Below are 16,394 nucleotides of genomic sequence, written 5' to 3'. Positions count from 1 at the left end.
TTCTAAAAATATTATAAAACACTTAGTAATAAATGCAGTTACTGAACATATTAATACTGTTGAATAAAAGGTAGCCAGAATGTCTCCTGTGTTCTGTTACTTTTGCCTCTGGAAGGAATCCTTGACATCTTCCTTTCATTATAGCTTTAATTCCTTCTCCCCATGGGATTCATGCAGATCTAGGTAGCGATGATCTGAAGGTTTGTGCAGATGTTACTTTTTCCTTCTATGTTGTCAAAAGAAACAAGCTCTTCCTAGAAGCTTTCCCTGCTCTTGGTTGAGAGCTTTTGCTTTGATTTCCTGTGTGTTCTCTTCACCTTTGTTGCACAGCTCACACAAGTAGATAAGTCTTGAAGTGAGTGCCACAGTTGTACAGTACGGTACTCAGTTCTGGCCTTAGACTCTCTTACACTGTGGTGATTGAAAGCATTCATGTAGCACAGAGAGAGGGGAACCTTTTCAGCCCAAGGATCACATTCCTTCATGTAGAAACTTTTGGGCAGTGCATACTAGTGGTGCGCAGGGATCAGAGGCAAAAGTGGGAAAAGCAATGGATGCAGGTTTTTCGTACAAAAGGCAGTATTCCACCCATTCACAAGTCAGAGCTTCCCTATGTTTGTTGGAGGTTTCTGGCACCTGCATGCATTACACCAATCTCTATCCAGGCAAGCAAGATTACCACACTTCACAGACATATATTTCTGACAAGCAGAGACACTTGTGAAGGGTGTGAAGCTGGTGCTAGTGAGTGTGGCCTGCAGAGAGTCATAAAGGCCAGATAGAGAGACCCAGAGGTCCACATTTAGCCCCTGAACCTCAGTTTCCCCACCCTCTGATATAGTAGAGCAACAGTGATTATTAACTCGCCTGGTGCTTGAGATTTACTAATGCAGGGCACTGATATGAATTATTATATTTATATCTCACCTTTCATCCAATGAGTCATACATGGTCCCCACGTCTCCAGCTCTGCAAGGTACCAGTAGGGTAGGCTAAGAGATGGTGACTGGCCCCCAGGCCAGCCAATGAGCTTCATCACTGAGTTGGAATTCAAAATTTGGTCTCCCAGGCACTAGCAGACTACCACTGTCTATATTTTATTTGAATATAATACAAGGTGTGTCCATATGGTTCAGGGATTATTCCAGCAGCATTTTCTGTCCCCATCCTTGTTTTGCCTTTCGACCACCACCTACTAGGCAATAACTTTCACTGGTGACATCTCTCGTGTGGGACGAAAAAGGGGGACAGTACAGTTTAATCTCACTCATCTCATGATGAAAGCACATCTTTGCTTGCTGGCACTTGGCAGTCCCCGTAGCACTGTGCAAATCTTTTTGTAAACTGCATTGAGAGCCTTCTGGGCCTTCAGTCTGGGATTTGCATGTTCTAAATAAATAAACAAATAAAATGGCTCAATTGAACTTTCAACCCTGTAAGTGTGCATATCAGCCATTATTCCCTAATCCTGCATATCTCTATGCATCACATACTTTCATTTTTGGTTTCCACTTTCTGAGCCATTGGTAATCGGTAATGCATTAAATTTTAAGGAGCTCACATGCTATACAGTAATTGCATTAACAGGCCAAGGAGAAGGGATGTTTGTGTGTATGTTAAAGGCTGCATGCCACTCTGCAAGTTAATTTTCCTGGCATTCTAAGTGTCCTGAGCAAATCCGTTGAGTGTATTAAGGTGACAGCTAACGGTTTCAATGCCTTAATCACACATGACACCGTCCCTAACACTATGATGACACTGAAGGACACCAGGTGGGTGGAGCCTTTTAATGAGAGGGCAAGGCTTTTGTAAGAACACTGCAAGTCATACTGGCACGAGAGGCAGAAGAGACAATGGCCTGTTTCACAGTGCTGTCCCCAGAAGTAATACGAAGGAATCTGATGCATTGTGCTCACTTCATACCGTTTAGAAATGATTAGCAACATTGCAAACCATCACTATGTCACAGTTATTTGTCAAATAAAAATATTGTTTCTCTCTGTCCTTTGATGATTCATAATTATTTGGACTTTCTTTCTTTAAAAATTTGTTTTAAACTGCTTTTTAGTATTGTATTCTAAATTGTTGCAACTCACCCTAGACCTTATGGTGCAGGGCAAGTAATACATTGAAATAATGATGGTGGTGGTGGTGATGATCGAAACTAGCAAATAAAAGGGTATCAAGTTTGTGGGCAACCTTTATTTGACTTCATTTCCTGAAACCTAGACATAGTGTTTGATTGCTTTAAAAAAAAAAAAAACACCTATTGGCTTTATTGTGGCGAGGTTGATAAGGCTCGAGTGTATCAGAGTTTGCTGGTGCCACTATATAAAGCATTCTCAATACTTAATTATCAGGAAAGGGATGCTGGTACCTTTTACTTCCTTCTGAATTCATTTCCAATTTGTTTCACGGGTTATCTCTCTCACCCAGGCGTATTGATGATGACAAGGGAAGGACCCACGAGCTGGAGCATTCTGCTATAAAATGTATGCGAGGAATTCTCTACTGCTACATGCGCCAGGCTGATAAGGTAAAACTCTGCAGTGTGGACACAAGCACACACTTAATTCTAAAGGATTAAGTTAATTGTAAGCATTAAAAATGTTCCAACTGGGAATCAAATTAAAAGGGCAATGGGTGTGATGCCACAATGCAGCCTGCTAGGAAAGGTCAGTTCCCAGGCTCTGGGCCCAATGCGTTAAAAAGCTGAAGGCGAAGAAGCACCTGATGTTGTAAATCAGGCATGTCAAACCTTCGGCCCTCCAGATGTTTTGGACTACAATTCCCATCTTCCCCAACCACTGGTCCTGCTAGCTAGGGATCATGGGAGTTGTAGGCCAAAACATCTGGAGGGCCGCAGGTTTGAGATGCCTGTTGTAAATGGACAACTGAATATATGTCAGAAATCCCATCTTTCAGTTGCTCTTGGAACTTAAACCAACAACAGATGGGAGCTTGCTGGTTTAAGTAATGTTGAAAATGCACAGCAAGCTGGAACACTATGGAAAACGTACAACTGTTTTGGTATTTTAACTTTAGTATGTTTTAAAGGATTGTTGTACTTTTCCCTTGATTTTCTTGTTGTAGCCTTTTATAAACTGCTTTGAGGTTTGTTGTTTTTACGATCAAGTGGTGCATAAATTTTATGTAATAGACTATCAAATTATAAATTTGGGAAAAGTTTTCTGAAAACTGGTTTTGACAAGACACTAGAAACTCTCTCCTTGTTGTCTTTCAGCCAGGAAAGGGTTATTAAATAGTGTTGTGCTGTTTTTACTCTGTATTTTAATAGATCTGTTTTTATATTGTTTTAGTTCTATTATATTTTAATTGCTTTTTAACTATCTTATATGTTTTTAGCCTTTGGTATTTTATCTGATTGCTTTAATTTGAGTAAACTGCCTTGAATCCTAGTCTGGGGAAAAGGCAAGATATAAACCAGGGGTCAGCAAACTTTTTCAGCAGGGGGCTGGTCCACTGTCCCTCAGACCTTATGGGGGGCCGGACTATATTTTGAAAAAAAAATGAACGAATTCCTATGCCCTACAAATAACCCAGAGATGCATTTTGAATAAAAGGACACATTCTACTCATATAAAAACATGCTGATTCCCAGACCGTCCGCGGGCCGGATTTAGAAGGTGATTGGGCCGCATCCAGCCCCCGGGCCTTAGTTTGGGGACCCCTGATATAAACAAACAACAACAACAACAACAAGGACTTGTGGGAGCCATTCACAAGGCTGTTCTGTGAGTGATGTACAGATGGGAGCAGGAAATGTGAATGGTCTGCTCTTTTCTGTGAACTGAAAAGTGGCATTTTCCAGTTCTAGGAGGGAGCAGTTGATTTTGTTTGCTTTTGCTCCAACCTTGTTATATGGCTCACATGAGTAGACTGCTTACATCAGCAGCGTTTTTGTGCAAATTACGGTAGCTTACAGTGTATGGTTGGAACTAGCTGAGCCATGTAGCCAACTAGGATTCTTGAGATTTTAAATCACCTTCAATAAATGCCAAGACATTCTTAAAAGCATCTGGGAAAGGAATTTGTATGACCTCCATTGCTCAGCCATTCTTAGTGTTAGGAAGCATTTTTATGCCATTCTGGTTACAACATGTATCAACTGGTCCATTTCCAGGGACAATTCAAAGTGCTGGTTATTACTTCTAAAGCTCTTTATGGCTTTGGGGCCCAGGTTACTGTAAATATTGTTTCTCCCTTTACAAACCTGGCCAGGTGCTAAGATCCTCGGGTGAGCATCTTCTCTTGGTCCCATCAACATCTGACGTATGGTTAGTGGTGACATGAGAGAAACCCTTTTCTGCAGCTACTGCCATATTGTGGAATTTCCCAGAAAGAGAGTTTAGACTTGCTCCATTTTTGTTACTCTTCTGCTGGCAGGCTAAGACCTTCCTGTTTAGACAGGCCTTTGAAAACTAAGGAGCAGATGATGCTGATCACTGGGCTATCAGGGCAATCTATTTTAATGCTGGTTCTAAATGTAAACCACCTTGAATGCCAACTTGGGAAAATACATTTAATAAATATATAATCAATAAACTATATTGTGGTGTAACATTTGTGTATGGGGTACACATTGAATAATTGGAGCTATCTCAACACTTGTCTGTGGATAGAGAGGGAAACGTGTCCTCAGAACAACATTGTCCAATGCAGTTGACTTTTGTGAACTAGCAAACCAGCTTCCATTTTAATTTATCTCCTTTTAAATGCTGTTTGGGAGAGATTAATAATCTTTGCAAACTTGCCATCTCCCCAGTTATGTGAGGGGAAAAGATTTTAAGGGATAACAAATCACATTAAGATACAGTCGTACCTTGGATCCCAAACGCCTTGCGAGTCAAACGTTTTGGCTTTCGAACACCTGGAACTGAGTGTTCCAGTTTGCGAACGTTCTTTGGAACCCGAATGTCCGATGTGGCTTCCGATTGGCTGCAGGAGCTTCCTGCAGCCAATTGGAAGCCGTGCCTTGGTTTCTGAATGTTTTAGAAGTCGAAGGGACTTCTGGAATGGATTCTGTTTGACTTCTGAGGTATGACTGTATTTTATTTTATTTTTGAAAACATTGTCCCCATTCATTAAACCTTAAAAAAATAGCATGGAACTTTAAGAATGAATTCAGACCATGCTATTAAAAGAATGATTCACTTGACATGTCTTTTATTTTTCTATCTGCTTTGAAAAATTCAATGTGACAAGGTCTCCTTTAAGTAAGGTATTTCTCCCCTTTCTGTATGGGTTGATTTGACAAGGTGCTGTGCAAACATCTTTGATAGAGATAATTCAGGAAAGATTATTTATGAGCTCATGTCCCCAAGAGGATCTTGTCTTGCTCTTCAGAAATGGAACAACTTTCTTTCCTTCCATTTACTCTGTATGTGGAGACCATTTTCCCTGTAATGAAACTGGAGCTTGTTCCTGAAGGGTAATGATTGGATATTGCTTGGAGATAACAAAGGATGTTCCCATATAATAACTTTTTAAAGTCTAAGTTTCCCGCTAGTACCGTACTTTATCATGAGCAGAAAAGCTGGGATCAAAAAGCTACTTTAGGCATGCCCAAGCCTTTCAATTTTCTAGGTGTTTCTCCCCCACCCCTCCCCATATATATATATTTAAACAGTGTAATAAAGTGAACTCTAAGAAACAAACTCAGCCTTGTGTTAATCATGTTACATCAATGTAGAAAGGGATAATTCCAGGGTGCCAGAGCTACCTAGCATGAAGTTGTCAATTTTATATTGTTTTAGAATTAGCAGGGTTGGGGACTAATTGACCTCAAGGTCTCTTTTTCTTGTTATATCCTTCCAAGGCCATAGTATGATATAGTGAAAAAACTCATTGTACAGTGGTACCTCGTGTTAAGAACTTAATTCGTTCTGGAGGTCCCTTCTTAACCTGAAACTGTTCTTAACCTGAGGTACCGCTTTAGCTAATGGGGCCTTCTGCTGCGCTGCTGCTGCACGATTTCTGTTCTCATCCTGAAGCAAAGTTCTTAATCCGAATCCGAGGTACTATTACTGGGTTAGCGGAGTCTGTAACCTGAAGCGTCTGTAACCTGAAGCGTCTGTAACCTGAGGTACCACTGTAATACCTTCCACTCCAATTGTCTTCTGCCTCCTCTGGCTCCCTCCAGTCAACAAAGGTACAGTGGTACCTCTACTTACAAATGACTCGACTTATGAATGTTTCTACTTACGAATGGAGCTCCGTCCGCCATCTTGGATGCTGTTTAGATAGGATTTTTTCTACTTACGAATTTTTAGATAGGGTTGCTTCGACTTACGAATTTTTTCTCCCAATGCATTCCTATGGGATTCGACTTACAATTTGTTTTGACTTACGAATGTGCGTTTGGAACGCATTAAATTCGTAAGTAGAGGTACCACTGTAAAAGTAACAGTAACATTAATTCCCTAAAGTTCAGTCTTTCAGATACAGTATTTCCCTCACAAAGAAGCTTCTTCACAATCACTGCACGGGGCCTTCTGCATGCAAGGTACGGTATCTGCCTTACCACTGCACTATGGCCATTTGCCAAATAAAGCAGCCTGTGCAGATAATTGCCTCCAACCTTCCCTGTGGGGCTGAAGCTGGGCCTCCACAGTCTTACAACTAGCCTTAACCTGCTGTCTAGATGCCATCATTCAAGTGCAGATTGGGTGTCCATAGAAATATCACTGTATGGCTCAGTTTTCATAATTGACCTTTTCCATTTATGGACTTTGGGAAACAATATTTCTTTGTCTTATTTGAGTCTCTCTCCCTCTCTCCCCCCTTCTCTCTCTCTCTCTCTCTCTCTCTCTCTATATATATATATATATAAAACACACACACACACACACACACACACACACACTTTCTCCATATGTTCAGTCTTTGAGATACCTCTGCATGTAGCTAACCAGAGAATACTGTGCCAAGAAAAGAATGCATTAAAATGATAACAAATAGGAAAGTGAATGTATTCATTAGTTGATGGCAGAGCTATTTAACAAGCCTATAATTTGTCTACCCAGGCTTGACATTGCACATCATTATCAAGAAAGATATTTTCAAATGTTATGCTACAGCAGAACTAATTTCATTCCAGAGTACAAAGAGGTAACCAGTTGTGCTAATGGTGGCAGTCATTTACAACATGGCAGTGTAAAAACCCAACTCATCTCCCCATATCTGATGAATTTTGAAGGAGTAATCTAATATACCAATAGTTATACCATGGCCTATATTTTCATTTTATGTATGTGAGCAATGTCAATATCTTGAGATTGAAGATGCCTGCAATAGGCTTCACTTAATCATAAATGGAATAGCACAAGTGAACTGAGTTTGCAGTCCTGTATTTTCTCTAATTTTAGCTTTTAAGCTTTGGGAAAGCATAAGCTAAACACTTTCTGTAAGCAGTTATTTGATGGTGCACAGTGCCATGCTGAAGATAGCAATTCCAAAGCAAATAGGAATAACAAAAATGCATGGGTAGCTATTAAATGGTATACAGGTTATCTATCACATTTATATATAATCTCTCCAAGGAGCTCAAGGCAACATATTTATCCAATTTGTTTGGTATCCTTTTGTGGGATAGGTCATAGGTGTGATTTTTTTTAACCCCACCTACCCCGTTATTCCTACCCCATTGCTACAGGCCATACTAGACTAGATGGATCTGGGCTCCTCCTCCTCCTCCTCCTCCTCCTCTTCTCCTTCTTCTTCATTTATTTTCAGCATGAATGCTCTAGCAAATACCCAAGGTGTATCTCAATGGACCTGGTTTAAGGCAGCATGCTGCTAAACCATTTTCTCTGTTCTTTTGAGCCTGAACCTCACTCAGATCCACTTTCTGATTATTAGGAATATGTTTCTTCTTCTTGAACATGAGAGTTGGAAATCCTCATTAAAAAGTGTAAGGATAATTTTAACAGGCTGGGACCCTCAGCCCAATAGTGTGCCTGCTTATTTTAGTGTCCCACTGAATTTAATGCAACTTGCCTAGTGTACATAATATTGTAACCTTCGTAGTGTGTGTGTTTGCACATGTGCGCACACGCAAACCAGCACATTTTCTGGCATCTGTCCAAAACTTGTTAAATGCTTTTCTTCATTTTATACCAAGGATGGAAAAGCTGTGGCTCTCCAGTCGCATTGGCGTACAAATCCTATGAGCCCTGCCAACATGGCCAATATGCTGGGATGGTGGGCATTGTAGTTTACCAGCATCTGGAGGTCCATGGATTCCTCATTCCTGCTTTATACTAATCCTGTAATAATCCCCAAATAGCATGCCTCCTTAATCACTAAAGGTTATCAATTTTGCCTTTTTACCTAGTATTTTTAAATTGGTTGTCTTTTAATAACTTCAGAGTTTAAGGACCTTGATACTGTTTCCTTCATTTTTTTTCTAAATAAATTTTTATACCTTTGTACTTAGTATTCCCTCTGCATAATGGTTGTCCTGAAATATTTAAGCTCTGATCTCTTGTATATTAGAGAGAGATTCAAATGATAGAGCACTGAAATATTATTTGAGGCCCATATTGCTTTGCTAAACTGATATAATCTTTACATGTTGAGATATCTTTGGGATGAAGAAAATATCAATTTTGATTTCAGAACTGAAGCTGCCAAGAGCATTTTCTGGAACTGGAGTATAAGGAGCTCTTTGTTGCACTTCCAATACATTGTTTTGAGTATGCAGGCTTCTATGTTAAATATATTTGCAAAGAGAACTTAGTAACTGCTTAAAGAGCCTTGTCCTCTGTGGAGGTTAGAAAAACTAAAATGTCTTTTGTAAGGTAGGGTGGCATCAATTCTGAGGAGGAGTTGTGTCCTAGGCGGTGGTGACTTAATCAGTTAATTATATTTCTTTATAATCTTGTATCATATTTGTTCTGTTGTTGAGCCCAGTTTGTTGGAAAGGCAAGATTCAAATTTGACAAAATATTGACAAGTATTATGAGGAATGGTTGAGGGAGCTGGGTATGAATCAGAGGAGATAAAATATCCATCTTCAAATATTCTGCTCCAGAGGGCAGGACCCAAACCAATGGATTCAAATTACAAGAAGGGAGATTCCGACCAAACACCGGGAAGAACATTTTGGTGGTAAAAGCTATTCAAAAGTGGAATGGACTCCTTTGGAAGCCAGTGGACCCTCCTTCCTTAGAGGTTTTTAAGCAGAGGTTGGGTGGTCATCTGTCATGGATACTTTGGTTGAGATTCCTGCATTAGCAGAGTGTTGGCCTAGATGACTCTTGGGGTCCCTACGAACTCTACAATTACATGATTCTATATATTTATTTCTGCCAAAGTACTTAAGGCAACAGCTTATAATTTATAATTATGACCAGAATCCAAGAGACATGACCCTGATCATATATAAAGAAGTTGTTGGTTTGTTCGGGGCTTTTATAAAAATATAATGTTGTTTACATTGATGTGGGCAGCACAGAAACATTTTTTTAGTGTAGTATCTTATCTTATCTTATCTTATCTTATCTATTTGAGGAGTGAGGGATGGGTCACATTTTGAAAGCTGTTTCTGGTTAGTGATCTAAGATGCAGATAGTCCAGCAAAGCGGAAATAACCATTTGAAGGCTCTTTGTGATGTATTACTGCTGCTATGCCTTTTGGTGGGGTGGCAACGCAGCACATTCTTGATTGCTCTGTGCTTTTGCTGAAGTTGCTGTTTGATACTGCTTTTACATTTCTGTTGTAAGCCACCTTGCGTAATTGTTAGTTGGAGTGTACACACTGAAAATAAAGGAAATCATATAAATAATAAATGGTACAAAAGGGGTTGATTGGGAAGATGAAATTCAGGTATTTTCATGCTGTAGCATAATGGAGTTGCATGAATGGCGAGGTGGGATGGGATCATGGTTTTGGAAGTGGAGTTACCAAATAGCCAGTGGAGGGAATCACATTGTTTCACTTCTCCCTCTGTAGCGGCCAGGTAGAATGGCTCCTGATGAAGGCAGCTCAAACAAGAGTTGAGTGGTCATTCTTACTAGCCAAGTTGATCGAGTGGGCTATGGTATCTTACCTGTTTTGTAATACTTATTATAGCTTGGTCTTAACAAACTGTAAGTTTTCTGTTTGTTGCTATTGCTATTGAATTCAAACTTAAATTACGGTAGACCACATTTTCTCTGAAGATAAGGGCTAATTAAGTATTACGATTTTGCATAATGTCTTTAGAACATTAGTGAACTCATTCTCCCATTGTGGAACGTTATGTAGCCTAAATAGTACCATCCATTCACAAGAAGATGACATCAGCAGGCTTAGGGGAATGCCAAATTTTGCAGAAGATTTTTTTTTTTTTGATCTGCAAAAAGGGGGCAAATTGCCTATTGACAACCAAGCACACTCATTGGGTATGTAATGTTGACTGGAGGAAATGGAAAACTGGGGAATGGAACATTAATAGAATCTCCTGGAAAAGGGCAAGATTGCATAGAATCCTCAAAAGGAGCACTCTACACTGCTACATTTTTATTTTACTTTTTTGCAGATATTATGTGCTTTGTATAATTTACATATATCAGTATTCTTTACAGGGCTATACATTTGTTGACTTTAAAAAAATGATGGTAGTTGACCTCATTCGGTCATGTCAGCCTTTTTCTGTTGATTGCATATGCCCAGGATTTATTACTTTCCATGTGCCAGTTCAAGTACCGTAAGTTAGAATGGTCTGTGGTTAAACAACAATAAAGATGGATGGATTAATAGAAGAGATTAGTGTAGTTCCTGATTGTGATGATAAAGCATTTGTGTCAGTTGTCTAATGAAGATAGCTGCCTTTCTTAGGGTAGCAAAATTACTCATTTTCACCAAAGATCAATGAGATGAACCACTCAGCTAATTAAATATCTTATGTTCTCTATACGTTTTCTATATGGGAAGGAAAAAAAAAACCACAGGCTAGGTTCTAGGCCAGTGTTTCCCAATATTCCATGGGGGGCACAGGTGAAAAATGTGTAAATGGGGGACCATACCATGAGGATAGGAGGGCACAGAGGGAATGAGAACTGATGGGGAGGAATTCATTTAAAAAAATAATCCTGAGCAATCCAGAGCAGGCCTTGGGCTTCCATGACCCTTTCCCTCCCCACTCACTTTGGGAGTCGGGAAGAGTCTAGACTGCTAGGGTTAAAAGGACTTCTCACATTGAAATCACCACAGCGTGTCTTGGTTTTGCCACTCAGCTTGCTGTCCTTCAGAAATGGGAATGGTGGAAGGGCAGTGGAATCTGACCTGCTTCTGATCTCTCTGTAGTGAGAATTCGAGTGGGAAAATATAAAAATAGCTTGAAGGAAAGACCCCAAAATGAAATCAGAAGTCTTCAGCAAAATAATAATAATAATAATAATAATAATAATAATAATAATAATAATGCCACATTTTCCATTGCCATGTGGAAATTGCATAGAAAGGGAAGGCTTTCCAGTCCATTGATGTGATAGGCCGTTCTGGACACTTAAAAGTCATGTGTAAGAAAGCTTATGTTTGGAGATGGATCCTTCCACCTTTGTTGTCTGGCTCTTATTCGTAAGACAATGGGCTGGTAATAATATGGGTTTTACCTCTCCAGTAGGTGATCTTTAGAATTAGCTTTATATTTAGAATATAGTGTTTTACATTGCATAATGGGGTTTTTGTTTGATAAAAAAGTTAATCCAACAATTATAATCTTCAATGCCTTGTGATACTTTTCGTGATAGAAGCATAATCATCTATATATTTATTTAGGAGTATCATCTCTGTTTTTTCTCTCCAAAGGTTCAACAATATAAGCAAGATCCTAAGCCATCCAAATGCCTCCATTCTATTTTCAGTGCCCACACAGGTGATGAGGTCTTGTCCCACAAGGAATATGGACATCTTCAGGTATGAAATAAAATTCTGAAATATACTTTAGGGACTGAGTGGCTTTGAGAATTGTTCCTTTCCCCTGCGGCTCAGTTAAAGACCAGAGTTCTTTAAAGATGTGCCAAACTCTGGAGCTTGGCAAATTGATTTTCCCGCTTTAACATACCAATAAAAGCAAGATGTTTTGTTTCAGCGTCACTTACTAGGAAACAGCTTAATTAATTTGTTGTTGTTGTTTAGTCATTTAGTCGTGTTAGACTCTTCGTGACCCCATGGACCAGAGCACACCAGGCACTCCTGTCTTCCACTGCCTCCCGCAGTTTGGTCAAACTCATGTTCGTAGCTTTGAGGACATTGTCCAACCATCTCGTCCTCTGTCGTCCCCTTCTCCTTGTGCCCTCAATCTTTCCCAACATCAGGGTCTTTTCCAGGAAGTATTTTCTTCTGAGATTGCCAAAGTATTGGAGCCTCAGCTTCAAGAGCTGTCCTTCCAGTGACCACTCCTGGCTGATTTCCTTCAGAATGGATAGCTTTGATCTTCTTGCAGTCCATGGGACTCTCAAGAGTCTCCTCCAGCACCATAATTCAAAAGCATCAATTCTTCGGCGATCAGCCTTCTTTATGGTCCAGCTCTCACTTCCATACATCACTACTGGGAAAACCATAACTTTAAATATACGGACCTTTGCTCAACAAGCCCACTGGGAAAATAACCTTCTCAGTGGCTAAATTCCTCTTCCTGGCGCTCAAGTGTCGGAAACGTATAATCGAATGTCTTGATGTGGGTTATCTGTAGGAGGTTTAGTAGCGCGGTCATACCCCATTTATGTATCCCTCTGATGCCTTCAGTTTTATATTTTTATATTTTTATGTATCCCTCTGATGCCTTCAGTTTTATATGTTTATCCTTGTATTGAGAAATGTTTTTTGTTTCTGACTATCGGTCGAATAAAGTATATTGATTGATTGAATATACGGACCTTTATCAGCAAGATGATGCCTCTGCTTTTTAAGAAGCTGTCTAGGTTTGTCACTGCTTTTCTCCCAAGAAGCAGGTGTCTTTTAATTTCGTGACTGCTGTCACCATCTGCAGTGATCATGGAGCCCAAGAAAGAAAATCTCTCACTGCCTCCCTTCTATTTTCCAGGAGGTGATGGGACCAGTGGCCATGACCTTAGGTTTTTTGATGTTGCGCTTCAGACCATATTTTGTGCTCTCCTCTTTCACCCTCATTAAAAAGTTCTTTAATTCCTCCTCACCATCAAGGTTGTGTCATCAGCATATCTGAGGTTGTTGATATTTCTTCCGGCAATCTTAATTCCAGCTTGGGATTCATCCAGTCCAGCCTTTCGCATGATGAATTCTGCATATAAGTTAAATAAGCAGGGAGACATTATACAGCCTTGTCGTACTCCTTTCACAATTTTGAACCAATCATTTATTCCCTATCCAGTTCTAACTGTAGCTTCTTGCCTCACATAGAGATTTCTCAGGAGACAGATGAGGTGATCAGCACTCCCATTTCGGAATTCACCCATTCCCATCCATTTTAGTTCCCTGATGCCCAGGATGTCAATATTTATTCTTGCCATCTCATTTTTTACCACATCCAGCTTACCATGGTTCATGGTTCTTACATTCCAGGTTCCTATGCAATATTTTTCTTTACGGCATTGGACTTTCCTTTCGCTTCCAGGCATATCCGCAACTAAGCGACCTTTTGGCTTTGGCCCAGCCGCTTCATCATACTTGTACTTGTCCTCCGCTCTTCCTCAGCAGCGTGTTGGATGCCTGAGGGGCTCATCTTCCAGCATCATAACTTTTATATGCCTGTTGTCTTTGTCCATGGAGTTTTCTTGGCAGGAATACTGGAGTGGCTTGCCAGTTCCTGCTCTAGGTGGATCACATTTAATCAAAACTCTCCACTATGACCTGTCCATCCTGGGTGGCCCTGCACGGCATAGCTCATAGCTTCTATGAGTTATTCAAGCCCCTTCACCACGACAAGGCAGTGATCCATGACGGAGAGCTTAATTAATAAGAAGGACTTAATGCACTCTGATACTGCTTTTTCATTTAATTTTTAGCTTTGATTTTCATAGTTCACATTTCTGTGATTTACAAATGCAGTTTCCTTCTTGCCTTTGTCATGTTTGCTTATGGTCAGAAATGTATTTGTCCTGGAGTATTAGTAACCCGTAAGGTCCAGCCAGTGGAAATTTAGAGTTTCTCCTGGATAATTGCCACGAGGAAATTTTCACTAGAATGGCTACTTTTCCCTTGGCTGCAAGCTTCTTCAAAATTACTTTGACTCACAGTATTGTCGATTGTAATCATTATGTTTGCTGCTGAGCCTAGTTTGGCATTGAGCTGTTAATAGATTGTGGGCTTTCTTTTATGTGGATTTCTTTGTTTACTGCCTGATGGGTTTTATTCTGTTATTTTTAGTGTTCTACTTTATAATTTGTTATGGCCAGTAGCTGAAACAAAGGAACTGAACTGAATGTTCCAGATGCCTTCAACCAGCCTTCTCACATCAAACTTAGTCATCACCATGTATTGGCATTGTTTGCCTACCTTTTATCTGCTGTGTTTTTTTTTATGTACTTCTTAGGAATAGACATGTTGTTACAAGAACAGCAGAGCTAAGACCACTTTTCAGAAAATGGTCCAGCTGCCATTTCCAAACCTGTGGCTGGCATCTAAGAGACCTACTCCAGGGGCACCAGAGTCTTGCACATTTCTGGTGGAAATTTGGACTTACTTCTTTGTGGCATGCCAGTCTTGTGCTCAAAGTGCTTGTGAGATTTCCTTCAGCTTCAAAATTGGTTTACCAGGGGCAAAGGGGGGCTGTTCTTCAAGAATCATGAGTCCAAATACCCACTAGGCATGGACAGGCTGGGGACACCTTCACACCACACATTTAAAAGCACTCTGACACCACTTTAAGCAGTCACATAGTCTGTTAAAGGTGAGGAGAGTTGTTGGGATACCCCAATTTTCTTCTCAGAGCTACAGTTCCCAGTGGGCCGTCCAGATGTTTTGGGCTTCAATTCCCATCAGCCCTAGTCAGCACAGTTGGTTTCAGCCTTTGCATCTTTCTATGGTTTAGAACTGGGTGCTTAAAGAGGCATGCACCTGTATAAACCATATTGTTATGGTTTCAGACAGCCGCCTCCTGGTTCCCCCATCAGTGGCGGAGCTTCATGCACCGGCACCGGGGTGGTGGTGGAGAGCAGGCGGGGGTGTGGTGTGTGTCGTGGGGGGTGGCATGCTGCCTGCGGGGGCAGGATGTCCAGCACGGGGGGGGGGGGGCAGCCACAGTGGCACCCCACCGGGATTGTGCTGCCAGGGACGGGGCGCTCCCCCGCAGTCCTCTTCCTCCACCAGTGACCCCCATCAAGGTGAAGTGGTTGGGAAATGGGGAAAGGGACTTCTTGATAGTAGCACCCTGAATGTCCTACCCAAGGCTGCTTGCGTGGTGCCTCCTCTCATGAGGTTTTGGCACCGGTCCAATATCTGCTTAGTTGTTGTTGCTGTTTCAAACTTGCTCTTTTTATTCCTGCCATTTTTTTTAAAGTGATGTTTGTTTGTAATTAATTGCTTGTTCTTCATTTTATTGTTGTTAACTGCCAGGAAATGAGGGTTACAATTCTTTAAAAAAATAAATAAATTGAAACTATTCTGTTATCTCCAAATGGAATAAGCAACGTGTAATATTAGCTGTTGTGAAATGATTGTATTTTGTGTGCATTCATTTCTCTGATAATTTGGCTGTTTTTTGCCCCCACGATGCAATATCTTGGCAGTGCTACGGCAGTTGATACAGATATCTAATAGATAATTATGTTAACAGAGGAAAACAACTCATTTTTCGTAAATATAATTTAACTCTATTAATCAAATGCGGAAGAGTTGATTGAGACTAATATTTCCCTCTGCAGGAAGCTGCATGAATGTTTTGTTTACAAGGTGGGAGATGGGGGTATACTGCCTGATGCAACAACATCTTCCACTGTATGTCTTTTCTTTTTGCTTTGTCATCTGCACTGTCGTTTCCATCTACAAGAAGCATTTTGACAGGAATGGCACTGAAATAAATCCCTGCTTGCTTAAAAAAGAAGACCAAAAAACAGCTAGCTAGCTAGCTAGTTAATTTCACAACTTAATTTGCTTAATTTCACAACTTCCAACTGCAGGTAAAAGTTTTTTTTAAAACTTTCTAAAACAGATGCCATGTGGATTCCACAGTAAGCAACATTGATGGTGTGTGTGTGTGCATCTCCTGATGCCCCAAGTGTGCTTCAATATTCCCATGGGCCGTACTTTAACAGATGATAGTTAATTACAGGAGCAAGCCACAGCTCTTAGCTTACATGCCCCTTCATGTACAGGACATGCATTAATTCTCCATCTGTTCCTGTTCTTTCTGCTCACTCTGACAGTTTCACTTTACCTACCTCCGTTTTCTTTTGTTTTTTTTTGGACA

The 16,394-nt window shown here is 40.4% G+C and overlaps 1 protein-coding gene across 4 annotated transcripts in view; it reads left to right on the top strand.

Moving 5' to 3' along the window:
- Window positions 1-16,394, top strand: part of PHKB (phosphorylase kinase regulatory subunit beta) — a 153,413-nt gene that overhangs the window by 35,180 nt on the left and 101,839 nt on the right. For all 4 annotated transcript variants that reach the window (XM_035117350.2, XM_035117348.2, XM_035117349.2 and 1 more), the window contains 2 exons: window positions 2,437-2,536; window positions 11,816-11,923. In XM_035117350.2, the coding sequence (XP_034973241.1) occupies window positions 2,437-2,536; window positions 11,816-11,923 (208 nt within the window). The remainder of the gene's footprint in view (window positions 1-2,436; window positions 2,537-11,815; window positions 11,924-16,394) is intronic.

Source organism: Zootoca vivipara, chromosome 6 (genome assembly GCF_963506605.1).
Source record: "Zootoca vivipara chromosome 6, rZooViv1.1, whole genome shotgun sequence".
NCBI classification, from domain to species: domain Eukaryota; kingdom Metazoa; phylum Chordata; class Lepidosauria; order Squamata; family Lacertidae; genus Zootoca; species Zootoca vivipara.
This window is presented reverse-complemented; position numbering and strand designations above follow the sequence as displayed.